Raw genomic sequence first — 24,643 nt, forward strand, 5'->3', positions numbered from 1 at the left:
TTTTAGACAAACTGGAAAAAAGCAAAACTGAGTTCATTGAAGAACTGAGCGATAGCGATTTGTGGGAAAATTCGTCATGAGGAACAGAAAGTGACGACAGCGACGATTCCGATGTCTCTTTCTGGCACATAGCTTCGTTGGAAATTCTGAAGAATCATTTGATATACTTCCCAAATTCCACAAGCTATGTGCCAGAAAGAGAATATTTTTGGTTTTGGGTTTATTACTGATTTAAAAGTGAAGTTTAATCTGTTCATACTATGCCTTCTCTAGTTCCATCAATATGCTTAAAGGTTTTTTTTTTTTTCAATTACAATGTGTTATACTTACCTGCTCTGCGCAGTTGGTTTTGCACAGAGCAGCAAAGATCCTCCTCTTCCCGGGTCTCTCTTCGCTGCTCCTTGCCCCTTCCTGCTGTAGAGTGCTCCCGCAACAAGCAACGTCCTATGGGAGCAACAGAGCCAAGCTGCAGCTCTGTGTGTCCATTCAGACATGGAGCTTCTGTTCGGCCCTGCCCCCTCTATCTCCCAATTGGCTAACTGACTTTGATTGACAGCAGCGGAAGTCAATGGCGCTGCTGCTGTTTCTCAGCCAATCAGGAGGGAGAGTCCCTGACAGCCAAGGAACTCGTGGACATCGCTGGATAGAGAGGGGGCTCAGGTAAGTGTTAGGGGGTGTTGGGGCAGCTGCTACACACAGAAGGAATTTTCTCTTTTTGCAAAGAATGTATTAGGACCAACTGACTTTACAGCCCCTTTGATTGAATTTTGCATTTCCATTACATACCTTATTTTAGACCATCGCTGGATCTCTGCTTCTCTATGCAGTTGGCAGGATGCTGTACATAGCTTTTAGAAAACATCAGAGCACTCTGTCTCAGTACTCCACGTAAGAGCTCTTAGCCCAGATGCAAGCAGTGGGCTGGCTTATGGGAGGAGTTATATACATTTCAAAATGGCCTAATGTGTGAATGTCACTTTAAAGGGGTGGGCATTTCTGGTAGGCTGCATTTGCACTTAGACCACCCTAGATGATGCTGAGTCATCATTTTGAAAATTACTGAAATCAAATGAATAAAAATGGCAGGTCATAAATCTGGATAGAAAATGACTAGCTGATTCTGGAAATACCCCACATAGGAAATGAGGCGGGGGTCGATCTGACTTGCTTCATTTCTACCGCACACTGTGAGAAGCTCAGTATGCAGTGAAACTAGAATAAGCAATTTCAGTACATGAGAGAAGACTGTATTACTGTACAAGACAGCATGGAGGTCTGGTGTTCAGCTTTAACCTCCCTGGCGGAATTCCCGAGTGTGGCTCTGGGTTAACTTTCAGTACAAAAAGCGGTAACCCCCGAGCCACACTCTGGATTACCCCAGAATGTTACACACCTCCCCCTGCGATCCCCCGCCATCCTCACAGTCTCTCCCCGCTCTGTGCTCGGCCGATTGCCGGCACTTGCCTTCCGGTTCCCTTCCCTCTGAGCGTTGCGACGCAGGGGTTGGAACCGGCGGCAAATTCAAAAGTATAAATACATTAAATGACATGATACAAAGCTGTGGTCCTAACGGATTACACTGTATCATGCCATTTCACCACAGGATTTCACGTGGTGACTTTTCCAGTGCCCTGCCTGTGCTTTTCCAGTGCTTTGTGCCTGGAAAATTTTGAACGACCATGGCGTCCAAAAAGCGTGCTTTTAGACGAACTGAAAACAGCGACAGCAAAACAGAGTTATTTGAAGAACTGAGCGATAGCGATTCGTGGGAAAATTCGTCATCAGGTACGTAAAACTACAATTCTGATGTCTCCTTCTGGCACGTCGCTCCCTTGGAAATTCTGAAGAATCATTTGATATATTTCCCAAATTCGCAGTATGCGCAGTAGGGACCTGGCCGTGAAGCCGCAAGGTTTCACTGCCGGGTTCCCTGACCGGCAATGGCGGCAGCAGCACCCGACAGCCGCGAGAAACATCGGCTGCGGTGCCGACATCGCTGGACTCCAGGACAGTTAAGTGTCTGAATATTAAAAGTCAGCAGCTACAGCATGTGTAGCTGCTGACTTTTAATTTTTGGAGGGGGAGGCAGAACTCCGCTTTAACCACTTGCTGCCAAAATCACATTCCTAGCACCTCATTTGACTTCAAGTGGTTGTCCTGGGATAATATGCAGCTGCAGACATAAACTCCAGTACCATTTTTTAGACCCATCAGTCAACTTTCTTGTAATAGCAAACGGTGCAGCTAACTAGCAACTCGATTGCTATTACAAGCAGCGGGAAGGGACGCAGAGGCCCCCCCACGGCTTTCTCAGGCTTTCCGCAGCACGTCTGCTGGGCTAGTTGGAGACCCATACAAAGCCAAGATCAGCTTTGATCGGGTCTCCGCAAAGGTAACAAGGAAGAGATGACATGAAATCACTTCCGGTTTACCAGGATGTCAACGGCGCCATTTTTTTGAAAATCAAAAGTATTAAAAAATCCCAATCTTGGCGTTTTAAATGCTTTCAAGAGCAAAGGATGGATTTTGGGTCTTATAAACCCCAGACCCCAGTCACATGGACAATTACATTCCTTGTGACAGCAATTAAAGTGATCAAAAAATAAAATACAATTTTAAGTAACAGGGTAAAATAAATTAACAATTAAAAAATGTTTTTTTAACCACTTGCCGACCGGTCACGTTAACCGTACTGCGGCAAAGTGGTTCGTTATTGTCCAGCGACGTAGTACTACGTCGCTGGACTCCTCCCCCTGTAGGAGGCACGCTCCCGCTGTTTTCAGTCACAGTGGGAGTAGGGGCAGGGGAGGAGCGGCGGCGATCGCCGCTGCTCTTCCCCGATCGTCGGGGAATCTAGTTTGGAGATCCGCCCGCCTGTGTAAACAGAGCGGGCGGATCTCCTAAGTCAGTGGTCCTCAACCCTGGCCTACAGGGCCCACTAACAGGCCAGATTTTCAAGATAACTGAAATACATCCCAGGTGATATCATTTGCTGCTCAGTACTCTAGTCTGCATCTCCCCAAGGTAATACCTAAAATCTGGCCTGTTAGTGGGCCCTGTAGGCCAGGGTTGAGGACCACTGTCCTAAGTGACAGGGAGTGACAGATTGCAGTGTTCAGCATAGCTGAACATGCGATCTGTCCCTGTGTCACTCAGTCACCTCCCCCCACACACGTTAGTAAGTACCAGGCATACATTAACCCCTCCTTCTCCAATAAAATTAACCCCTTCCCTGCCAGTGTCATTTTTACAGTAACAGTGCATATTTATAGCACTGATTACTGCAGTAATGTCACTGGTACCCCCTAAAGTGTCAAAAATGTCAGTCAAGGGTCCGATCTGTCCGCCGCAAAAAAAAAAAAAAAAAAAAATCGCAGATCGCCGCCATTACTCGTTAAAAAAAAAAAAAAAAAAAAACACCAAAAATGACAGAAATCTTTCCCTTAGTTAGTAAACGCAATAACTTTTGCGCAAACCAATCAAAATACACTTATTGTGATTTTTTTTTTTTTACCAAACATGGGTAGCATAAAACAAATTGGCCAAAAATTTTAAAAAAATTTTGATTTTTACATTTTTTTGGGGGGAATTTCATATAAAAAAAATTTAAAAAATATTGTTATTTTTTTCAAAATAAACGCTCTTTTTTTGTTTATAGCGCAAAAAGTAAAAATCGCACAGGTGATCAAATACCACCAAAAGAAAGCTCTGTTTGTGGGAAAAAAAGGAACGTAAATTTCGTTTGGGTACAGCATCACACGACCGCGCAATTGTCAGTTAAAGTCGCACAGCGCCGAATCGCAAAAAGTGGCCTGGACATAAGACAGCAAAATCCTCCGGTGGTAAAGTGGTTAAAGTCAGCCTGTTCTAGTGCGCAAAGGTGCGGGTCCCGCACGTACGCAATCAGCGATCGTCCCACATATGTGAGGTATTACCACGAAGGTCAAGATTATGGGCAGTAATTGTAGCATTCGACCTCCTCTGTAGGTCTAAAGTGGTAACCTGTAAAGGCTTTTACCGTCGCCTATGGATAGTAACATTTACAGTTTGTCGCTGTGTGTGGAATGTTTGGTATCTATTTCAGCATGACATATTTTATATTTTACAAAAAATTTGGTTATGTATTGTGTTTTTTTGCATTCAAATTGAAGAAAAAAAAAGTATTTTTTTTTCTCAAAAATTGCATTTGCAAACCCCATTTTCAAAAAACATTCTCTAGGGCCTCTGATTTAAAAAAAAAAAAAAAAAAAAACAGTTATTGGGGGTTCTAGATAATTTTTTAGCAAAAAAAAAAAAAACAGATTTTCAAACGCAAACAAAAACTGCCAGAAACTTCCTGGTTTTCAACAGGTTTCTAGAACCTTTCTTATAGGAGGTTCTATGGAGGGACACAGGGACTGAGTTCCAAATGAGACAGTTCTAATTTCATTCAAGGTTTAGTCACCAGAGAACAATGCTGCTGGGGAACTACAAGTAGCAGGGTGCCCTGTCATGGCTGCAGTATACATACACCTATCTACCAAAGAATGGTATTCAGACTCCTGGCTTCCATGACAGCAGCAGCCCAGCCACTATGCACTCCGTACAGAGGAGGAAGAAGACAGCACCTGATCCGTGCAGGAAGATGACAGAAGCCGTGTGTTTCCCGGCTGGAGACACCACACAGCGAGACAGAGAGCAGGACGCCGCCATGACACCACTCCGGCTTCAATCCACACACTGCGCATGTGCCTTGCCAGGTCCTTCCTGCTTCCATCCACACGCTGCGCATGCGCACTGCTAGTCTGACTCCAATCTACACACTGCCTATGCGCTGTGCCAGGTCTCTCCTGCTTCAATTCACACACTGCACATGCGCAATTCAAAGACCTTTATCTTTAGAGCTTGACACAGGTCATGGGAATTAGCAGGGAGAGGATCGTGTTAAACTAATTATAGGGGTTTCCCTGTGCTTGTATGAGGAAATCAGCATTGATGTGGAAATGATTGATAAAATAACCAATCAGCTCTTAGTAGTAGCATACATAGGCATGCGCACAGGGTGTGCCGGGTGTGCCTGGGCAGTGGGCACACCCTAATCACCTAGGGCACATTAGCATTATCGCTCTGTTTGCCAGTGAGGAGATGGGAAAGATCTCCCTCGGACCTGCTCTGCCATAAGAGAAGTGCCACACACTTCTATTTCACTTTGCCAGCAGGGAGAGTAATGTACCGGGGCCATATACATGTAGGCAAACACATGCATGTGTATTTAAACTTTGGGGTGCACACCCTAATGCAATAGGCTGCGCACACCTATGGTAGCATAAGAAAAAGTCCTCATGCGCAGTGGGCATTTAGCTTGGTGTTTAAGATTCCTTCATTTTGTTGTGGGCACACTGTGCAGCCTTGCTGCTGGCACCCTGTAAAACTCGGTGAGGGCAAGGCGCGATCTATTCCCGCACTGTGTTCAAAATGCACTGCCTTTGCATGCACTTGCAGGCACCAGGTTGCATGTAGTGATCGACCAATATCATTTTTTTAATGCCGATATCCATATTTTGGTCATCGGATATCAGTTGATATCTGCCGATATTTTTGGACATGTAAAAAAACATTTTTTTTTTTTTTCTAAAGGTACTCTTGTGGAGGGATCTGGGAGTCTAAAAGATCCCCAAACCCCTCCTCGGCATCGAAAAGCATTTAAAACGCAGAGTTTGGCTTTTTTGAATGCTGTCAGTTTTTTTAATTTGGCGCTGAGTACCCGGAAGTGATGTCATGACATCGCTTTCGGGTTTTTTACATGGAGATGCAGTACACCGCATCTTCTCTTCGGCAGCGGCGGCGGTGGAGGTAGGATGCCTGGGTCTCCCATCCCACCGACCCACGGAAGGGTTATGAGTGCCTGTGATTGGGCCATCGGCCTTATTAACCACTTGCTGTCCAGGGCAATTTTTTTCTATTTCAATCGTTTTTCATAGGTTTTTCACAAAAGGTAATGAGTACAGCAGTGGTACATCACAATACAAAAAAAGGGTACACAAGGCAATTTTTACATTTTTCACAAACATGTTAAATACACAGTTTTGTGGGCTAGAAAAGGACTAAGAACCCCCAAACAATATATATTTTATTAATGTAGAGGCCCTGGAGAATAAAATGGTGGCTTTTAGAATTTTTTTTTGCCACATAAGATTTGCATAGCCGTTTTTGAAACACAAATTGTCAGAAAAAATACAGTTAAATAAATTTTAGTGCACACAAACACGATATAATACACAGTTTTTTTGGTAAAATATAAAAAAAATGATGTTGCTTCCAGTAAATAAATACCAAACATGTCAAGACTCAGTATTGCTCGTGAAATGGTGACAGACTGCGGTAGCTAAAATGTTTCGTAGGTGACACTTTAAAATACCTTATAGGTTATCAGTGTTGAGTCAGTGATGAATGATAGCCCTATAATTTTTGCTCTTAGTCTGATGTTCAGGACTATACCTCACATGTGTGGTGCAATCACTGTTTACATGCATGAAGAACCTATGAATGTATTTGCATTTGCATGAATGTGAGGGGGGAAATAGGTAGCTTTTACATTTTTTTTTTTTAATTTATTTTATTAAACAATTTTTCTTTACTTTTTTTTATTTTTATTTTTTTTTTCATTTACAGTATCTCACAGAAGTGAGTACGTCCCTCACATTTTTGTAAATATTTGATTATATCTTTTCATGTGACAACACTTAGTCCCCATTCACACTAGCGCGACATAGTCGCGGTGGGTCGCTCGCCATTGATTAGCACAGGACCCGTTCTAATAGGAGCGACACAAGTCGCTCCGACCTAGAAAAAGGGTCCTGTACTACTTTGGGGCGACCTGGAGGCGACTTGCATTGACTTCAATGATATGAAGTCCGTGCAAGTCGCGCCGAGGTCGCGGTGCACGCTGTGCACCGCGTCTTCACAGGTCGCCCCATCAAGTAGTGTCGCCCCTGTCTGAACGGGGTCTTAAGAAATAACACTTTGCTACAATGTAAAGTAGTGAGTGTACAGCTTGTATAACAGTGTAAATTTGCTGTCCCCTCAAAATAACTCAACACACAGCCATTAATGTCTAAACCGATGGCAACAAAAGTGAGTACACCACTAAGTAAAAATGTCCAAATTGGGCCCAAAATGTCAATATTTTGTTTGTGTGGCTACCATTATTTTCCAGCACTTCCTCAACCCTCTTCAGGATGGAGTTCACCACAGCTTTACAGGTTGCCACCGGAGTCCTCTTCATGTGACTCGTTAGTGTTACAAGGTCTCAGGTGTGAATGGGGAGCAGGTGTGTTAATTTGGTGTTATCGCTCTCACTCTCTTATACTGGTCACTGGAAGTTCAACATGGCACCTCATGGCAAAGAACTCTCTGAGGGTCTGAAAAAAAGAATTGTAGTTCTACATAAAGATGTCCTAGGCTATAAGGAGATTGCCAAGACCCTGAAACTGAGCTGCAGCAAGGTGTCCAAGACCATACAGCGGTTTAACAGGACAGGTTCCACTCAGAACAGTCCTCGCTATGGTGGACCAAAGGAGTTGAGTGCACATGCTCAGCGTCATATCCAGAGGTTGTCTTTGGGAAATAGATGTATGAGTGCTGCCAGCATTGCTGCAGAGGTTGAAGGGATGGGGGGTCAACCTGTCAGTGCTCAGACCATACGCCATACACTGCATCAAATTGGTCTGCATGGCTGTCATCCCAGAAGGAAGCCTCTTCTAAAGATGATGCACAAGTAAGCCCGCAAACAGTTTGCTGAAGACAAGCAGACCAAGGACATGGATTAGTGGAAACATGTCCTGTGGTCTGATGAGACCAAGATAAACTTATTTGGTTCAGATGGTGTCCACCAGGTGAGGAGTACAAAGACAAGTGTGTCTTGCCTACAGTCAAGCATGGTGGTGGGAGTGTCATGGTCTGGGGCTGCATGAGTGCTGCCGGCACTGGGGAGCTACAGTTCATTGAGGGAACCATGAATGTCAACATGTACTGTGACATAATGAAGAAGAGCATGATCCCCTCCCTTTGGAGACTGGGCCGCAGGGCAGTATTCCAACATGATAACGACCCCAAACACACCTCCAAGATGACCACTGCCTTGCTAAAGAAGCAGAGGGTAAAGATGATGGACTAGCCAAGCATGTCTCCAGACCTAAACCCTTTTGAGCATTTGTGGGGCATCCTCAAATGGAAGGCGGAGGAACACAAGGTCTCTAACATCCACCAGCTCCATGATGTCTACATGGAGGAGTGGAAGAGAACTCCAGAGGCAACCTGTGAAGCTGTGGTGAACTCCATCCTGAAGAGGGTTAAGGAAGTGCTGGAAAATAATGGTAGCCACACAAACAAAATATTGACATTTTTGGCCCAATTCGGACATTTTTATTTAGGGGTGTACTCACCTTTGTTGCCAGTGGTTTAGATGTGAATGGCTGTGTGTTGAGTTATTTTGAGGGGACACTGTTATACAAGCTGTACACTCACTACATAACATTGTAGCAAAGTGTAATTTCTTAAATTTTGTCACATGAAAAGATATAATAATATATTTACAAAACTGTGAGGGGTGTACTCACTTTTGTGAGATACTGTACCTGAGAGCTAACAAGCTTTGGGCGTTGATAGGAACTCGTTATGGAGATGTAGCACTACCTCCGTAGGGGTTCCAGGTGACAGGGTTCCCCACTGCTGCACAGCCATGCACATAACATTTTCAACTCTAGCTCTAATATCATATATTTGCTGCTAATATCACATGAATATCGAGAGTAAGAGATGGAGGACTGAGATTCCGGGGTGCTACCAGAGGGAATGTTCCAATATCATCAAATACAGTATCTTAAGTGGAGGACACTAAGGTGGATTTGACTCTGTGGTGGGGTCAGATATTGGAGGTGAGCAGGAATTTTGCCTGAAGGTGGTGGGCACCAAACACGTTGGATACAATCATTTATTGTCACTATATTTGCAATACGATGGAATTCTATGAATGGGACTTCTATAGAAGACAGAAGACATTTTTTTGTTATCACTATGTCAATTTAACATTATTTGGATTTTTATTATCTATATATACAGTATTTTGTCATTAATTGATTGAGCTGCACTTATATGTGGCACTTTATTTGCATCTATATCATGTCAGCTTAACCACTTGGAGATCGCACATCCGCAATGTACTGCGGGGGGAGGGGCCGCTGTCGGCAAAGAGATGTACCTGTACGTTGCTACCTACTTACCAGTTTAAGGCGATTCATGTGTGCCCCCCTGCCCGGCACCTACTGTGATTGTACACAGTGGGAGCCTGTCAGCAAGTCCCGGCCAATGATTCATGGCCAGGACCTGCTGACTGGCTGTGTACAATCACAGCCCAGAGCTCTGTGTTGGTAAACAATACAGAGCTCTGTACCAAGGACAAGCACACTGTACACACATTACACATAAAAAATATGTATAGCAGCGCTCAAAGATATGACATTAAGAAAGTCCTCCAGTGAAATATGATGAGTACTGTAGGGAATATTCAATAGATCCACCACCAGAACGAGTCAAAAAAAGCAGCCTCTTACCAGATGTAGGTAATAAAACAGCCGTCAAAAACGAGATGGTTAATGTTATGGGTCAACAAATCTGGCGATGAGGATCCCACCAACTCCAATAGTGTAATCAGAAGTATACTGTATATTTAAACAGACATCAAGGCATATGTGCTGCTGTGGTCAGGTCAATGGATCCAGCGACTTTCCCTTTAAAACATGAGCATATCACAATATGGCATGAACTTGTTTCCAACGGACAAGATGGCCGACCTCCAATAGTGTATGGCCCCTGAGGATGTTAACTATAACGAAACATGTTGGGAGGAAGTTAGCTGCTTGATGCAAGTGCCATACACTATTGGAGGTCGGCCATCTTGTCGGTTGGAAACAAGTTCATGCCATATTGTGATATGCTCATGTTTTAAAGGGAAAGTCGCTGGATCCATTGACCTGACCACAGCAGCACATATGCCTTGATGTCTGTTTAAATATATACTTCTGATTACACTATTGGAGTTGGTGGGAGCCTCATCTCCAGATTTGTTGACCCATAACATTAACCATCTCGTTTTTGACGGCTGTTTTATTACCTACATCTGGTAAGAGGCTGCTTTTGTTGACTCGTTCTGGTGGTGGATCTATTGAATATTCCCTACAGTACTCATCATATTTCACTGGAGGACTTTCTTAATGTCATATCTATGAGCGCTGCCATATATATTTTTTATGTTGTATTGTCCCTTGCCAATTGAAAGTTGTGCTAGCAGGTCATGTTCATACCTATTATGCTTTTGATCTACACCTATTATATTCAAGCGCAATATTTTGTATTTTTATCTTTATTACACATTACACATAGCTAGGCATACATATAACCTCTTGAGCCAGCCAGTGTCATTAGTACAATGACAGTGTCTAGTATTATCACTGATCACTGTATTATGTCACTGGTGATGACAGTGTCAGTTAGTCAGTTCAAAAATTTCAGTCTTTTTTCAATTATATGATAAAACCAAAAAACCCAGTGGTGATCATCAAATACTACCAAAAGAAAGATCTGTTTGTGTGAAAAAAAGGATATCAATTTCCTTTAGGTACAGCGTTGCATGACCACGCAATTACCAGATATAGTAGCACAGTGCCGAATAGCAAAAAAATGGCCTGGTCATTAAAATCTTCCAGAGCTCAAGTGATTAAAGTATAACTAAAGCAAAATATATATTTTTTTTTTTTTAGTTTTGGACAGAGTGTAGAGGAATTAGAACACCTGGCAGTTTTTATTGCTGTCTGTGTCCCCGTTAAGGAGATTCATTCTCTCTATTTCACCTGTATACCATTATCATTAAAAGGTAAAGTAAAAGAAAAATTCACATTTTGGGTTGTCCCCAGAAAGTAAGGGGAAATCTTTTATTGGGGACATTAGTTTTGGGGACCTGGAGGTCCCCAAGGAATTCCCTTAATTTACAGGGATTTCTTCTCACTTCCTGTTTGGCTATGGGACAGGAAGTGAAGGGAAATCTCTGCAAAGGGACACAGATGGCGAAAAAAAAATCTGACAGGGGTTATAACCCTCCTTTGCTCTATCCAAAATGAAAAAAAAAAGTTTTGACCATAGTTCTACTTTAATCGTTTACAGTAAATGTAGCAATCCTTTATTGCAGAAGAGGGAAGCAACTTTGCCTTGGAAAGGGGTCTACCAAGCTGCCAAATTTAATGTAAATCAGAAGAAATTTTACTACCTTAGGTCAGAATTATGTTGTTACAATGGAATTTGTCAAGGGCCCAGAATTATTATGACGTTTGAACTTTGACAGCCATATTTAAATACTTCATTTTAACTTAATAAGGGAAATGGCTCTGGGGAAATATATTCAATGAGAATTAAACCTGTTTAGGGGAGAACATCTGACACAATGACAAACATTCTCCAGGAAAAAAAAGTAAAGCGATTAGTCTATTTACGGAAAATTGGACGATGTCTGAACAAGACTTCTTCTTGAGGTCATGTGTTTCGGCCAAGTGTGATGCTGTTTTGATTCTCCAATTTTGATTGAGCCTACTAAATTGGTTTAAGGATGACTTTGCTTAAAATCTTATATCTTGGAGCTTAGCATTTTGTGGAGAAAAACCACCGGGAGAGATGTGAATTAGCTGTTTTAAAAGAGCAATGTATTCAGACTTTCGATGTACGCATGATGTCGAAATGTGATTATAATTTATTTTTATTGTAATAGCGGGCACAAATGTAGCAATAATATTTTTGGTCCTGCTGCTTTCTATCTCCCCCTCCTGGCTATGTCCCCACTGCAGTTGGGGATTTTACAGAGCAGTGTTGGCAGCTTTGCACATGCTCAGTTTTCAGTGTATTTTCTACTCTGAGCATTTCCTACCTATCATATTTGAGCAGCCCATGTGACTATGGAGTCACACATGTGGGTGTATATACAGTGGTAAATGACAGCCCACTCCCTCCCTCCCTCCTCCTCCATGTCCACTAACCAGCTAAAAACTAATAGGTCAGGATATTACATGGAGAATATTGGTGGTTTCACCTCCCTCTTGTCCTAAGACAGAGGCTGGAGGGGTGTAACACAGCCTGCGACTGACAGAAATCCACCCACACCATGTTATTTCCTCGAAATAATAAATATTTGATTTCAAATATATATTTGTATGACAATTTAAAACAGTTTATTTATATTATTTATCTATTTTTACTATGTATTCCAAAGGCTGTTTTTTTTTTTTTTCTTTTCTTTTAAACATGTGTCCAACAGCAGAGGATTAGAAGCTCCTCCTGCTTATGTTTACCTGCAGGCAGGCAGGGAAAGATCTGGTAATGCAAAAAGTGGTCACCGCCTCCACCTATAACTGGTCTTAAAGCGGAGTTCCACCCTGGGAAAGCTTTTTTTAATAAAAATACCCCCGGGACAGTCAGGGCTAGTACATTCCACAATGGCTAGCCTCTGATCTGTCCCGGGTTGCACTTACCTTTTAGAAGAAATACTTACCTTGAAAAAGTATTCTCCAGCGCTGCCATCTCAGGTGTGGGCAGCTTGAAGCCAGCGCGATCCTCTTCTGCGTCCTCTTCCGTCTTCTTCGGTCCCACGATGCACTGCACCGGCCCCGCCGTCACTTCCGGTGCGCGCGCGTCATCCCTCCACAGCTTCTGGGCATGCCCAGAAGCTGTTTAGAAGGGAATGACGCGCGTGCACCGGAACTGACGTCGGGGCCGGTGCAGGCGCATTGATTCCTGGGAGCGCTGACGTTCAGCTCCCAGGAATCATTGCAAACGCCAGGAAGTGACGAATCGCCGTGGCCGCCGAGGGGAGGAAGAAGGAAGTAAGGTAAGTATATTTTCTCTACAAGGTAAGTAAAAAAAAAAAAAAAATTGCGATTATCCATTTGTTTTTCAGGTGACCCGGAGCGAGAAGATGGAGGTAAGTATAAATTTAGGGTGGAACTCCACTTTAATGGTAAGGAGTACTGGAAGGGCGGACGCAGATCAAAAAAAAAAAACGAAGAGATTTCCAGTCCCAACTTACCAACCAGCCAGCGACCAACCGAATTGAACTGTCTAACAGTATGCGTTAAAAACAGGGGTTTGGTTGCACACATTTGCAAATACATGCGTAAGCTGCAGGCCCCAGCAAGGCACCCTGCAATCTGCAGTCCCTAACTCTACAATTTAAAGAGTCTCTACAATGAGAGCACATGCATCTAATGGGATAGATGGAGGACAGGTGACTAGAGGGAGCCCACCCCTCCTTAAAGGCACAGGGTCACACTGGACACCCAGCACATTGCACAATGGTGGAAAAGGTTTCAGTGCATTGCCTGGCTCAATATAGATATCAACGATAATGCAAAAAGTGGTCACCGCCTCCACCTATAACTGATCTTAATGGTAAGGAGCACTGGAAGGGCGGACGCAGATCAAAAAAAAAAAAAAAGATCTGGGTCATGTGACAGCTGTATGCCAATTGCACGCTCCCTCAAAACTTGCAACATCTGTGGCATTGTGCTGTGTGATAAAACTGCACATTTTAGACTGGCCTTTATTGTGGCCAGCCTAAGGCACACCTGTGCAATAATCATGCTGTCTAATCAGCATCTTGATATGCTACACCTGTGAGGTGGATGGATTATCTCAGCAAAGGAGAAGTGCTCACTAACACACATTTAGACAGATTTGTGAGCAATATTTGAGAGAAATAGGCCTTTTCTGTACATAGAAAAAGTCTTAGATCTTTGAGTTCAGCTCTTGAAAAATGGGGGCAAAAACAAAAGTGTTGCGTTTATAATTTTGTTCCGTGTAAGAACCTGTAATAAATAATAATAAATATTGCTGCAATAGGAAGTGAGGACTGAATACATCAAATCAAGGCTGCATTTTTGCTGACTCCTTAAGTTTTTGAGATTTGTCCAGGCTTGTGTTAAGGGGTAAAGCTGGGAATGGCATAAAGTGTATCAAAGCCCAAAAACAAAAATGTAATATATTACGTTACCAGTCCATAGATGTGATGGCTGTATTAATTTTTTTTTTGTCCCTAGGTGGCTACACTCACTTCTCCACTGCATTTATGGAGGGAACCATAGATGCCACCCAAGCTGGACTTCCAACATGTCAGCCTCTGTTTATCTCCATTACATGGGGTGATGGGGATATTAGCAGTTTATACAAAAATAATAACATTGTTTTATGCGTCCAAGAAGTGACAAGGACACTGGATTTCTGGCATAATCAACAGGTATGATCTGTACTCACCACATTTTTATATACAGTATATATATATATATATACAGTATCTCACAAAAGTGAGTACACCCCTCACATTTTTGTAAATATTTTATTACATCTTTTCATGTGACAACACTGGAAAAATGACACTTTTGCTACAATGTAAAGTAGTGAGTGTACAGCTTGTATAACTGTGTAGATTTGCTGTCCCCTCAAAATAACTCAACACAGTCATTAATGTCTAAACCTCTGGCAACAAAAGTGAGTACACCCCCTAAGTGAAAATGTCCAAATTGGGCCCAATAAGCCATTTTCCCTCCCTGGTGTCATGTGACTCGTTAGTGTTACAAGGTCTCAGGTGTAAAGGGGGAGCAGGTGCGTTACATTTGGTGTTATCTCTCTCACTCTCTCATACTGGTCACTGAAAGTTCAACATGGCACCTCAAGGCAAAGAACTCTCTGAGGATCTGAAAAAAAGTAACTGTTGCTCTACATAAAGATGGCCTAGGCTATAAGACGATTACCAAGACCCCGAAACTGAGCTGCAGCATGGTGGCCAAGACCATACAGCAGTTTAACATTACCATGTTCGACCAAAGAAGTTGAGTGCACGTGTTTAGCATCCTATCATGAGGCTGTCTTTGGGAAATAGACGTAAGAGTGATGCCAGCATTGCTGCAGAGGTTGAATGGCCGAGGGTGCAGCCTGTCAGTTCTCAGACCATACGCCGCACACTGCATCAAATTGGTCTGCATGGCTGTCATCACAGAAGGAACCCTCTTCTAAAGATGATGCACAAGAAAGCCTGCAAACAGTTTGCTGAAGACAACCAGACTAAGGACAGGGATTGCTGGAACCATGTCCTGTGGTCTGATGAGACCAAGATAAACTTATTTGGTTCAGATGTGTCAAGTGTGTGTGGCGGCAACCAGGTGAGGGGTACAAAGACAAGTGTGTCTTGACTACAGTCAAGTATGGTGGTGGGAGTGCCATGGTCTGGGGCTGCATGAGTGCTGCCGGCACTGGGGAGCTACAGTTAACTGAGGGAACCATGAATGCCAACATTTACTGTGGCATACTGAAGCAGAGCATGATCCCCTCCCTTTGGAGACTGGGCTGCAGGACAGTATTCCAACATGATAACGACTCCAAACACACCTCCAAGATGACCACTGAAGCAGAGCATGAGCCTCTCCCTTTGGAGACTGGATATTTCAACATGATAATGTAGCACTTCCCTCTAGATGACTGCTTAGATTTACACTTTCTGGATTCCCCTGGGTTACCCTTAGCAACGGACTCCCTCAGCCCACATGAATTGCACATTGAGCACACTGAGCTGGCCTAACTACTGATCAGGCTCCCCTGATAAGCAGACAGAGCAAACTATATTTTACCTGCCTAGCACCTATCTAGGAGGGTGCTACATCCACCCCCCACCAAAAATGAGCCATGCCCCCTACAAAGATCCTACCAAAAATGCACAAGGAGTATCCGACAAACCTGTAAAGAGGGAAAAGGGAAAAAAACAAATTTACAAGCAATAAATTACATAAAAATATAAAGATACCTCTGCTGTATAATAAATACATCAGGCGCATTAACAGACTCTGTTCGGTGGGTGACATAACTTCCTAACTATCTGGCACTTCATAAGCCCTATACAACCTGTAAAGGAAAAAAGACAAGTTAGGCACCTCTTCAAAAGCACATATTCAGCAAATATTTTTGCTAGCTAATGCTGGTGATAAGATCCTCTCCGCAGAGGCAATCTTCTCACCCAACTTCCCCAACTTAAGGATCCAACAAGCTCTCTTTCTCCACCAGTCTTAACACAAAGCTTTAACATCACTCCTTCAAGGTGACACTAATCCTATCCCTGGCTACCTAATCTGGTCATTCCCCCAAGGTCAAGAAGACATGCAATGTCCAATGGCCAGTGCCTGCAGCATCCCTTCTGCTTGCAGCACTGTGACAACCAGTCCCTTTCTGACAGGAATTCTTTTGCTGGAGCCCGACCAACCTGCCTGACATGTGAGGGCAATGATTTCTTCAAGGGGTCCCTGGTATTAAGGCACCCCCTACCAAATAAGCTTCTGGCTGCTTCCCACCCTTTTTAGGTGGCAACCTAACACAGTTCCATTTTTGGCCGTTGGCCCAAAACAGTCCGCAGAGTGCTCCTTTAACTTGCTATGACCTTCTGATCCTGGCCTTTTAAAGTCTCTTTCACTTTGGGAGTTAGAGGGTCGCTCTCTGAAATGAATCCACTATGAAGTGGTGCTTTATAGATCCCTCAACCCCTTTTTCCAGGAAAGAAGAAGAAGGGGTAATGAAAATAGAGTTTGAGCCCTAGCAACAGTTGAACTTGAACATTTCCGGACAGTTCACAGCTTATAAACTCAGGCTAGCCAGCCTTAATGAGATTCTGCAGTCTGTTTTCTTAACAATAATAATCTGGATGGGGGATTCACACAACTTTCCCCTCTTTATCCTGCACTCAAACCGACCAAGCCTGGCCAGATCCATCTTGGCGGCGGAATTCTACCTGGTATATAGATAGCCCACTCATGATTCCACTGTGCCTTCACCGACAGTAAGGTCTTCCATAATTCCAGCTTAGACTGATTGCGGTGGGGTTCGGGGCAGGGGCGGACTGACCATTCGGGGATTAGGGCACTGCCCGAGGGCCCAGGGTCAGTAGGGGGCCCCATGAGCGGCTACACACTACAAAAAGAAGCCAGGAACTTCCATGCAGGCTATGCTGTGGTAGATATTTAAATTTCCACTCTATGTGGCTGAGCTGCAATTTGTAGGTGGGGCTTTGTGTGGCTTGAGTGTGGACACAGGGGGCCCCATGATCTCTGATTGCCCGGGGGCCCCATGAGTTTTCAGTCCACCCCTGGTTCGGGGACAAAGAGAAAGTCCCATACAGCCTCATCACACCAGGCTTCTATTTTGGCCTCTATTTCCAGCATGACCTCCCATGGAGCATAGGGATAGTCGTACCCATACTCTAAGGCCACCTTCCGCTATATCCATCTTTGCATCTGGGGAGGGTATTCCGGTTACCTCTTCCAGGTGAGGAATATAGAGTCTCCTCCTTTTTGATGAGGGAGGCATAGGCCTCATTTTGATCCCGAGCCCGGGCATAGTTTTGAGGTGGGGATAGGTCTGGGACCCGGTTAGCATAGGCCTCATAGAACCCAGAGATTCCTGGCGCACTCTCCACGCACCACGGAATCCCTAGTCTTCTTATCAGGAACATTTGGACTGGCTAAACTGCTCCGATCATCTGACCCCCAGTCCCATTCGGTCTCTTCTTCTGATTTCCACACATCCAATCCCTTCTCCAAGGATCCATATCGATGCTGGAAACTGGGAGACCCACATCAATGACCCTGGCCTCTTCCTCGCTGCTCACACTCACAGCCTTGGTCAACGCATGCCATATATTCCCCTCTGCCTTAAATGGAGCAGACTGTGTTCCTGCCACTGCAGCTTCCTGTACATCGGGTTTCCCTCACTTTACGCACTGTATAACCGGCAGATGACGTAGAGCCCAGTTCCATTAGCTCTCTGAGCACTCCTCTTCCTCTGTCACTCTGAGCCAGCTGACCCTCTTTGCTATTTAGTAGAATTGTCCCGCTGTCAGATGCACGGCCGACATTTCCATTCATAGCACTTTTACAGGCAAGACTCGGCATACTGTCTTGGAAAAATGTCCTGCTGCCATTAGATGCACGGTCAACAATTTTCTTTACAGTATCCTCTTTGCCATTACTTTGAAAGAATGTCCCACTGTCATTGGATGCACATTTTCCTGCATAGCTCTGGCACACACATGGCGGCCAGCACACTGATCCACGTGCCCTGGGCTGCCATTTTCTCCATCCACACTTGCACCATCTACTGTTAAGCAAGCACAGTCCATTTTTACAGCAAGATGCCACTCTCCCGCTCTCCAGAACATTACTTGAGCAGACAATTTACAGTCCCGAAAAAGGTTCTTCCATTGCCGTTGGCAACCATCACTGTGAATTTGATTCTTCATCCCACTCTCCCTATCTCCTGTAGAGCAGGCCTCACACTTCTCTTAAGCATTAGAACACAGTTCTTGCTTGAGTTGATTGTAGCTGTATTAGTGCACTTGCGACAGAGACAGCACCCACTTGTCTCTAACACAGTTCTTAAAAGGAAAATTACATTTTCTGAATTTTTCTTCGGTCATTGCCATTAGCAACCATTCCGGCAACCCAGGGTGATATCCCCCAAATGACGACGAGCTCACAAATGTAGCACTGCCCCCTAGAGAACTGTTGAGAATTACTCTTTCTGGACTCCCCTGGGTTACCCTTAGCAATGGACAGCAGATAGACAGCAATTGAAGTTCTTGGCTCAGTCAATAATCAGTCCAGGGGATGTTGTTTTTGTGGGTTTTAATGAGAACTTGGTTAGGAAAAGGGATGAGTGGGATACTCCAACTATTAACTATTCACAGTCTGAAGGACAGCTTACTGTAGAACTGCTTCACCTTGCCACTAAGTGAAGATACTTTAAATGTTCCTGTGTAAATATTCTCTTCAGGGTTCTGAAACTGGCACCCCCTTTACTCTCACTGCCTGTGTGCTGACACCCGTCCACTGACTCTAGCCTCTGGAGTGGCCCCTTCCTGTCAGACCCCTGGACAAGTCCCTCTGTACTCACAAACACTGTTTCCAGAGTCACCGTTGCCACCAATCTCCACCAGTCAGCCTTCACTGCACCTCTGGGTTCAGCCACACTTTCTGGTTCACCAGGCCGACTGCCTGTGACCACCTTCCACAACTTCAGAAGAGGAGACAGCCGTCACCCTCCTTCTGGGACTTGGCTTCTCGCCCAAAGACCCCCTGCCTCATGTGCTCTTGGCTTTTTTACCCTATCCCATGATGCACCTCTCACAGTGCCAACCCACTGGGACAGGTTAGAAAAGCCTGTGCGTCATTGGCCAGGTTTCCTCCACTGTCCAACGAACCTCCTCATTGGATACAGTGGGGACACTCCCTCAGCCCACATGAATCGCACATTGAGCACACTGAGCAGGCCTAACTACTGATCAGGCTCCCCTAATAAGCAGACAGAGCAAACTATATTTTACCTGCCTAGCACCTATCTAGGAGGGTGCTACAATAACAACCCCAAACACACCTCCAAGACGACCACTGCCTTGCTAAAGAAGCTAAGGGTAAAGGTGATGGACTGTCCAAGCATGTCTCCAGATCTAAACCCTACTGAACATTTGTAGGGCATCCTCAAATAGACGGTGGAGAACCGCAAGGTCTTTAACAGCCACCAGCTCCATGATGTCATCTTGGAGGAGTGGAAGAGGACTCCAGTGACAACCTGTGAAGCTCTGGTGAACTCCATCTATAAGAGGGTTAAGGCAGTGCTGGAAAATAATGGTGGCCACACAAAATATTGACACTTTGGGCCGAATGTGGACATTGTCACTTTAGGGGGGTGGGGTACTCACTTTTGTTGCTAGAGGTTTAGACATTAATGGCTATGTTGAGTTATTTTGAGAGGACAGCAAATTTACACTTTTATACAAGCTGTACACTCACTAATTTACATTGTAGCAAAGTGTCATTTCTTCAGTGTTGTCACATGAAAAGATATAATAAAATATTTACAAAAATGTGAGGGGTGTACTTACTTTTGTGAGATACTGTATATATGATATATTGCATGTATATTATTTTATATTATATTACATTTATATTATATACATATATTGGGGGTTTTGTTATTCTTTAAAATAGTATTAAAATAGCGCTTTTTAGCTTAATACATTGAGCACAATATAATAAACATTCCCCAGTAAACTATTTGTAAAAATTCCTACCTCAGCACTTTCAGTTTACATATGTACAGTAATGCCTGCTGTCTCAGTCCTGCTTCCCTGAACTTACAGTCTTCACAGGAAAGAGTTAAAGCTGATAATTTTCTTTTCTCCCATTCAGAGGGTCTGTGCCTGCTCTGCATAGGTTACCTGCTCATTTTTTTTTTTTTTTCAGAAAAGAGGAGATCAGAGATATCTAATCCTCCCAGCACAAGACTGGTCCGGCAACCCCGTGCTCCAGCCTTCTTAAAGAGTGGACGGTTCTTGATGTCATCACACTCATAGCAAGCCGAATAGACCAGGAATAGTCCACCAATGGACGTGGGGAGTGCTTTCCAGAGGGTTGAAGTATCAGGAGAGTAAAAGCTTTGTGCTCACCCCTAGACAAAATAAGCAGTTTGCAGAAAGGACGTTTTTTTTAGGGGATGGGCTTTAACCACTTAAGGACCGGAGGATTTGGCTGCTCAATGACCAGGCCCTATTTTGCGATTCGCCACTGCATTAATTTAACGGACAGTTGCGCGGTCATGCAATGCTGTACCCAAACGAAATTGACGTTTTTTTTCCCCCCACAAATAGAGCTTTCTTTTGGTGGTATTTGATCACCTGTGCAATTTTTATTTTTTGCGCTATAAACAAGAAAAGAGCAACAATTTTGACAAAATTACAATATTTTTCACATTCTTTTATATGAAATTCTCCCAAAAAAATGTAAAAATCAAAATTTTTTAACATTTTAGGCCAATTTGTTTTCTACTATATGTTTTTGGTAAAAAAATCGCAATAAGCGTATTTTGTTTGGTTTGCGCAAAAGTTATTGTGTTTACTAACTACGGGAAAGATTTATGTCATTTTTATTGTGTTTTTTTTTTTTACTAGTAATGGCGGCGATCTGCGATTTTTTTTTGCGGGACTGCGGCATTGCGGCAGACAGATCGGACCCCTAACTGACATTTTTGACACTTTTGGGGGTATCAGTGACATTATTACAGTAATCAGTGCTATACATATGCACTGTTACTGTAAAAATGACATTGGCAGGGAAGGGGTTAACATTATTGGTGATCAGTGGGTTAAATGTGTCCCTAGGTGCGTGATTCTAACTGTCAGGGGGTGTGGCTTGTGAAGTAATCACAGAGACATGCGATCCTATATAGCAGGATCACATAGCCTCTGTGATTTCTTCAGGGAGAATGACAGACGGCTGTGTTTACATCAGCCGTCTGTCCTCTCTCTGCTGCGGGAGATCGCGAGTGGCCAGGGGCCATCAGAGCCGCCGGTCACACGCACTGGCTCCCCAGCTAACAAGGGCGGGCTCGCCCCCTAGAGTCTCCTGAGCGAGTGACGTAAGATAACGTTGCTTTGCCCAGGAGCGGCTGCCTGCCGCAGTAAAACTGCGGCGGGCGGTCGTTATGTGGTTAACAGTGGACAGTGCAGTCTCCAGTCAGTCTTTTAGCTTGGAGAAGGGAGGGGGAAGGAGGTGTAGAGGGGGTGCCTTGCCATCCTAGGCCACAGGGCCCTGCAAGATAAAGGAGCCACTCTGAAACAGAAAACATGGGGGAGCAGTCATGGCACTAGCTTAAACTGGAACATAGGAAGGATTAACAGAAAAATAAGCTGCCTACTTAATAAGTGACTAAATCAGCTGCTGAAAATGCTTAAAAAACTGATGGTTCAAGTTTCTTTTTTCTTTCCTTCAGAATCATACTTACCTAGGTGGATGCTGCATCGGTCTGATGCTGAATATATCCCACACCATCTCCATGGCTTAGAACCAAACCGGTTTTCAGAGCTCCTTGAGCAGAGATGCGGTGACTGCCAGTCACCAGCTCTCTGCTCTGCCCCCCCCCCCCGTTCTTACTGGAGTGCTGAGCTGTGGAGGGGCGGAAACAGCTGGCTCAGGATCTCAGTGATTCGCTGAGAGGCTGAGTAGGGTGCCGGATCCTGACCATACTGTCGTGATCTTGCCCCAGCCTGGACTGCCTCTGTGATCATGTCAGCCGACAGCGGGCTTTAGCCTGCTGTCTGCTGAAAACGGGTCACAGGAGTGCAGAACGAACCACACCCACGTGATCCACAGGAGAAGTACAGTCAAACTTGTTTTAATATCACTTTAAGGCCTCTTTCACACGGAGCGGAACGTATTGCGATCCGCTCCAGCACTATTTTTTTTTTTCACGGATACGGATGACACTTGTGTCATCCGGTCCGTATGTCCGCATATCATCCCATCCGTTTGTGGATGATATACGATAATGTATGTCTATGGGATTGCCCATGTCAGCGAATGTCACCCCGCTGACATCCGATTTTGCATCCTTTCCGTTTTTTAAACGGAAGAAAAATAGGGTTCTGTTCCGTTCCAAAAAACGGAACAGAACTGAAAGGACGCAAATCGGATGTCAGCGGATGGTCATCCGCTGACATCCACAATCCCATTGACATGCATTATGTCCGTATATCACCCGCAAACGGATGGGGTGATATACGGACATACGGAACGCCCATGTGAAAGAGGCCTAAGTGTTACAGGATGCTGCCAATTTGGGGACAGTTACAGAAATTGCATAATTTATATTTGTTTCTCAGCGCCAAGAACTTTACTCCAAAATTCCAGTGCCAAGCTGTCAGATCCAAGAAATAGTGTACCAGCATACCTGGGAACTCAAGAGCAGGGGTTTTAACCACAAGAATCCCTGACATTTAAAAGGACTGATTATATTTGCCACCATTTGCAAAAAAGCATATTTAACACTTGGTTTGCTTTAAATGAATACCTACATTTTAACATTTTTTTTTTTTTTGTAGTTCACAAATAATATACTGAAAGTGGTCTAGCACTAATATGTACTGAGACATTACCTTATGTTTTTGTTCTACGGAAAATGTAGCTTTTGAAATTATACTCCAAGCAGGTTTATTGTACATAACATGCATGAGCTCCTCTTGACATAAAGCACATAAATTTTTTACTGCCCAGGTGCAGTCTGTTTGGAGTATAACAAAGATCACAGGCGAAATGACTGTTCGTCATGACTCGGATAAAAATAAACACAAAATAGAAAGAAAATCCATAACATTTCATTATTAAGAAAACATTTAATAGAGCTGCAATTGTAAAGCAAAGTACTCCTCCACTTTACTGTAAGTTTTATTAAATTGCCGTTTTCATTACATTTCCAATTTTCAGACAGAAGAAAAACGTTAAAAATGTAGTTCACGTGTGACGAACCCTTCTGCCTATGCAAAAAAAATAAAAAAAATAGGTACTGTGGATGTAGCATATATAAAAAATGTTTAGCAAAATGTGAGTTACTGGAATCTATATAATATATACCTTGAATAGCAGCTTTGTTAGGTAAACCTGTCTTGTGCCCTAAAGTGAACCCATAGTTAGGGCAAAATAAGAAGTTCACTTCGAGAGACCCTTTCAGAGTCATTATACTCACCACTCTGGTGGCATGTGTCCACAGCTCCCAACTGTCTCTGATTACGAAGGACTGTCCCTTATTTGGAACAAAGTCCCTCTGTCCCTCTTTCCTCCTCATTTGTCCCTCAGTTTGGTTTGATCCATATAGTTGTATAGAAAATGCACTATTTATCTATCAAAAAGTGTTTCCCAGTGCTAAACCTTTAGAGCCGGTTCACATTAGCGCGGCTTGTCAGGTGACTCTGAGGAAGAGGCTAGGCCTCGAAACGCGTCAGTCATCTCATCATGGACAATTATATGGACTAAACACGGACTTTCGAGCAATCCAGCCTGATACGCCTTACTTATATCTACGTCTGTGAGTAGCCATTTTTATGTCATTTAATAAAGCCTTATATTGAGGATAATGCGCTAGGTCGGTGCGCCCTTTTTTGTTCTTTTTTGCTTTTAGTACCGGTGGACTACCCCAGTCCGTTAAGGGCAGCAAGACTTGAGCCATCTGAGAAGCCAGTTGTCAGTCCCGTGAAGTGTGTGGTCGAGGGGTCTGGATACCAAGCGCAGGAGAAGGGTGGTTACACCTTATTGTTTTCAGGCGACTTGTCAGCCTGACAAGTCGCACTCCCTCGTGGTCCATTGGCCGCTACAGGACCCGTTCTAAAAGGAGCGACACAAGTCACTCTGACTTAGAAAAAGGGTCCTGTACTACTTCGGGGCGACCTCGGAGCGACTTGCATAGACTTTCATTATGTGAAGTCCCTGCAAGTCGCTCCGAAGTCGTGGTGCAATGTAATGCACAAGTCGCCCCCGAAGTAGTAAGGAGTCGTGTCGCCTCAGTGTGAACCGGCTCTTAACCCAAATTCCAAATGTCTGCATTTGTAAACCCTAAAAGCCAGTATAAAGGAACAGTAGTGGTAAAAAAAAAAAGCACTTTAACTAAAACATTTTTTGTATAATTCTCCTTAAGGCTAGGTTCACACTATTGGGAATTGGATGAGGGTTTGTCTGCATCCAATTTGCATGTCAGGAGATTGTGA

The 24,643-nt window shown here is 43.9% G+C and overlaps 1 protein-coding gene across 1 annotated transcript in view; it reads right to left on the reverse strand.

The window, feature by feature from the left end:
- The window catches only part of LYPLAL1 (lysophospholipase like 1), a 125,044-nt gene extending 120,309 nt beyond the window's left edge, over positions 1 to 4,735 (reverse strand). Inside the window, exon 1 of the mRNA XM_082249467.1 lies at positions 4,608 to 4,735. Within this exon, the coding sequence (XP_082105593.1) occupies positions 4,608 to 4,692 (85 nt within the window). The 5' untranslated portion in view covers positions 4,693 to 4,735. The remainder of the gene's footprint in view (positions 1 to 4,607) is intronic.
- Positions 4,736 to 24,643: the final 19,908 nt, after the last annotated feature.

Source organism: Pelophylax lessonae, assembly GCF_965119305.1.
Source record: "Pelophylax lessonae genome assembly, chromosome: 3".
NCBI classification, from domain to species: Eukaryota; Metazoa; Chordata; class Amphibia; order Anura; family Ranidae; genus Pelophylax; species Pelophylax lessonae.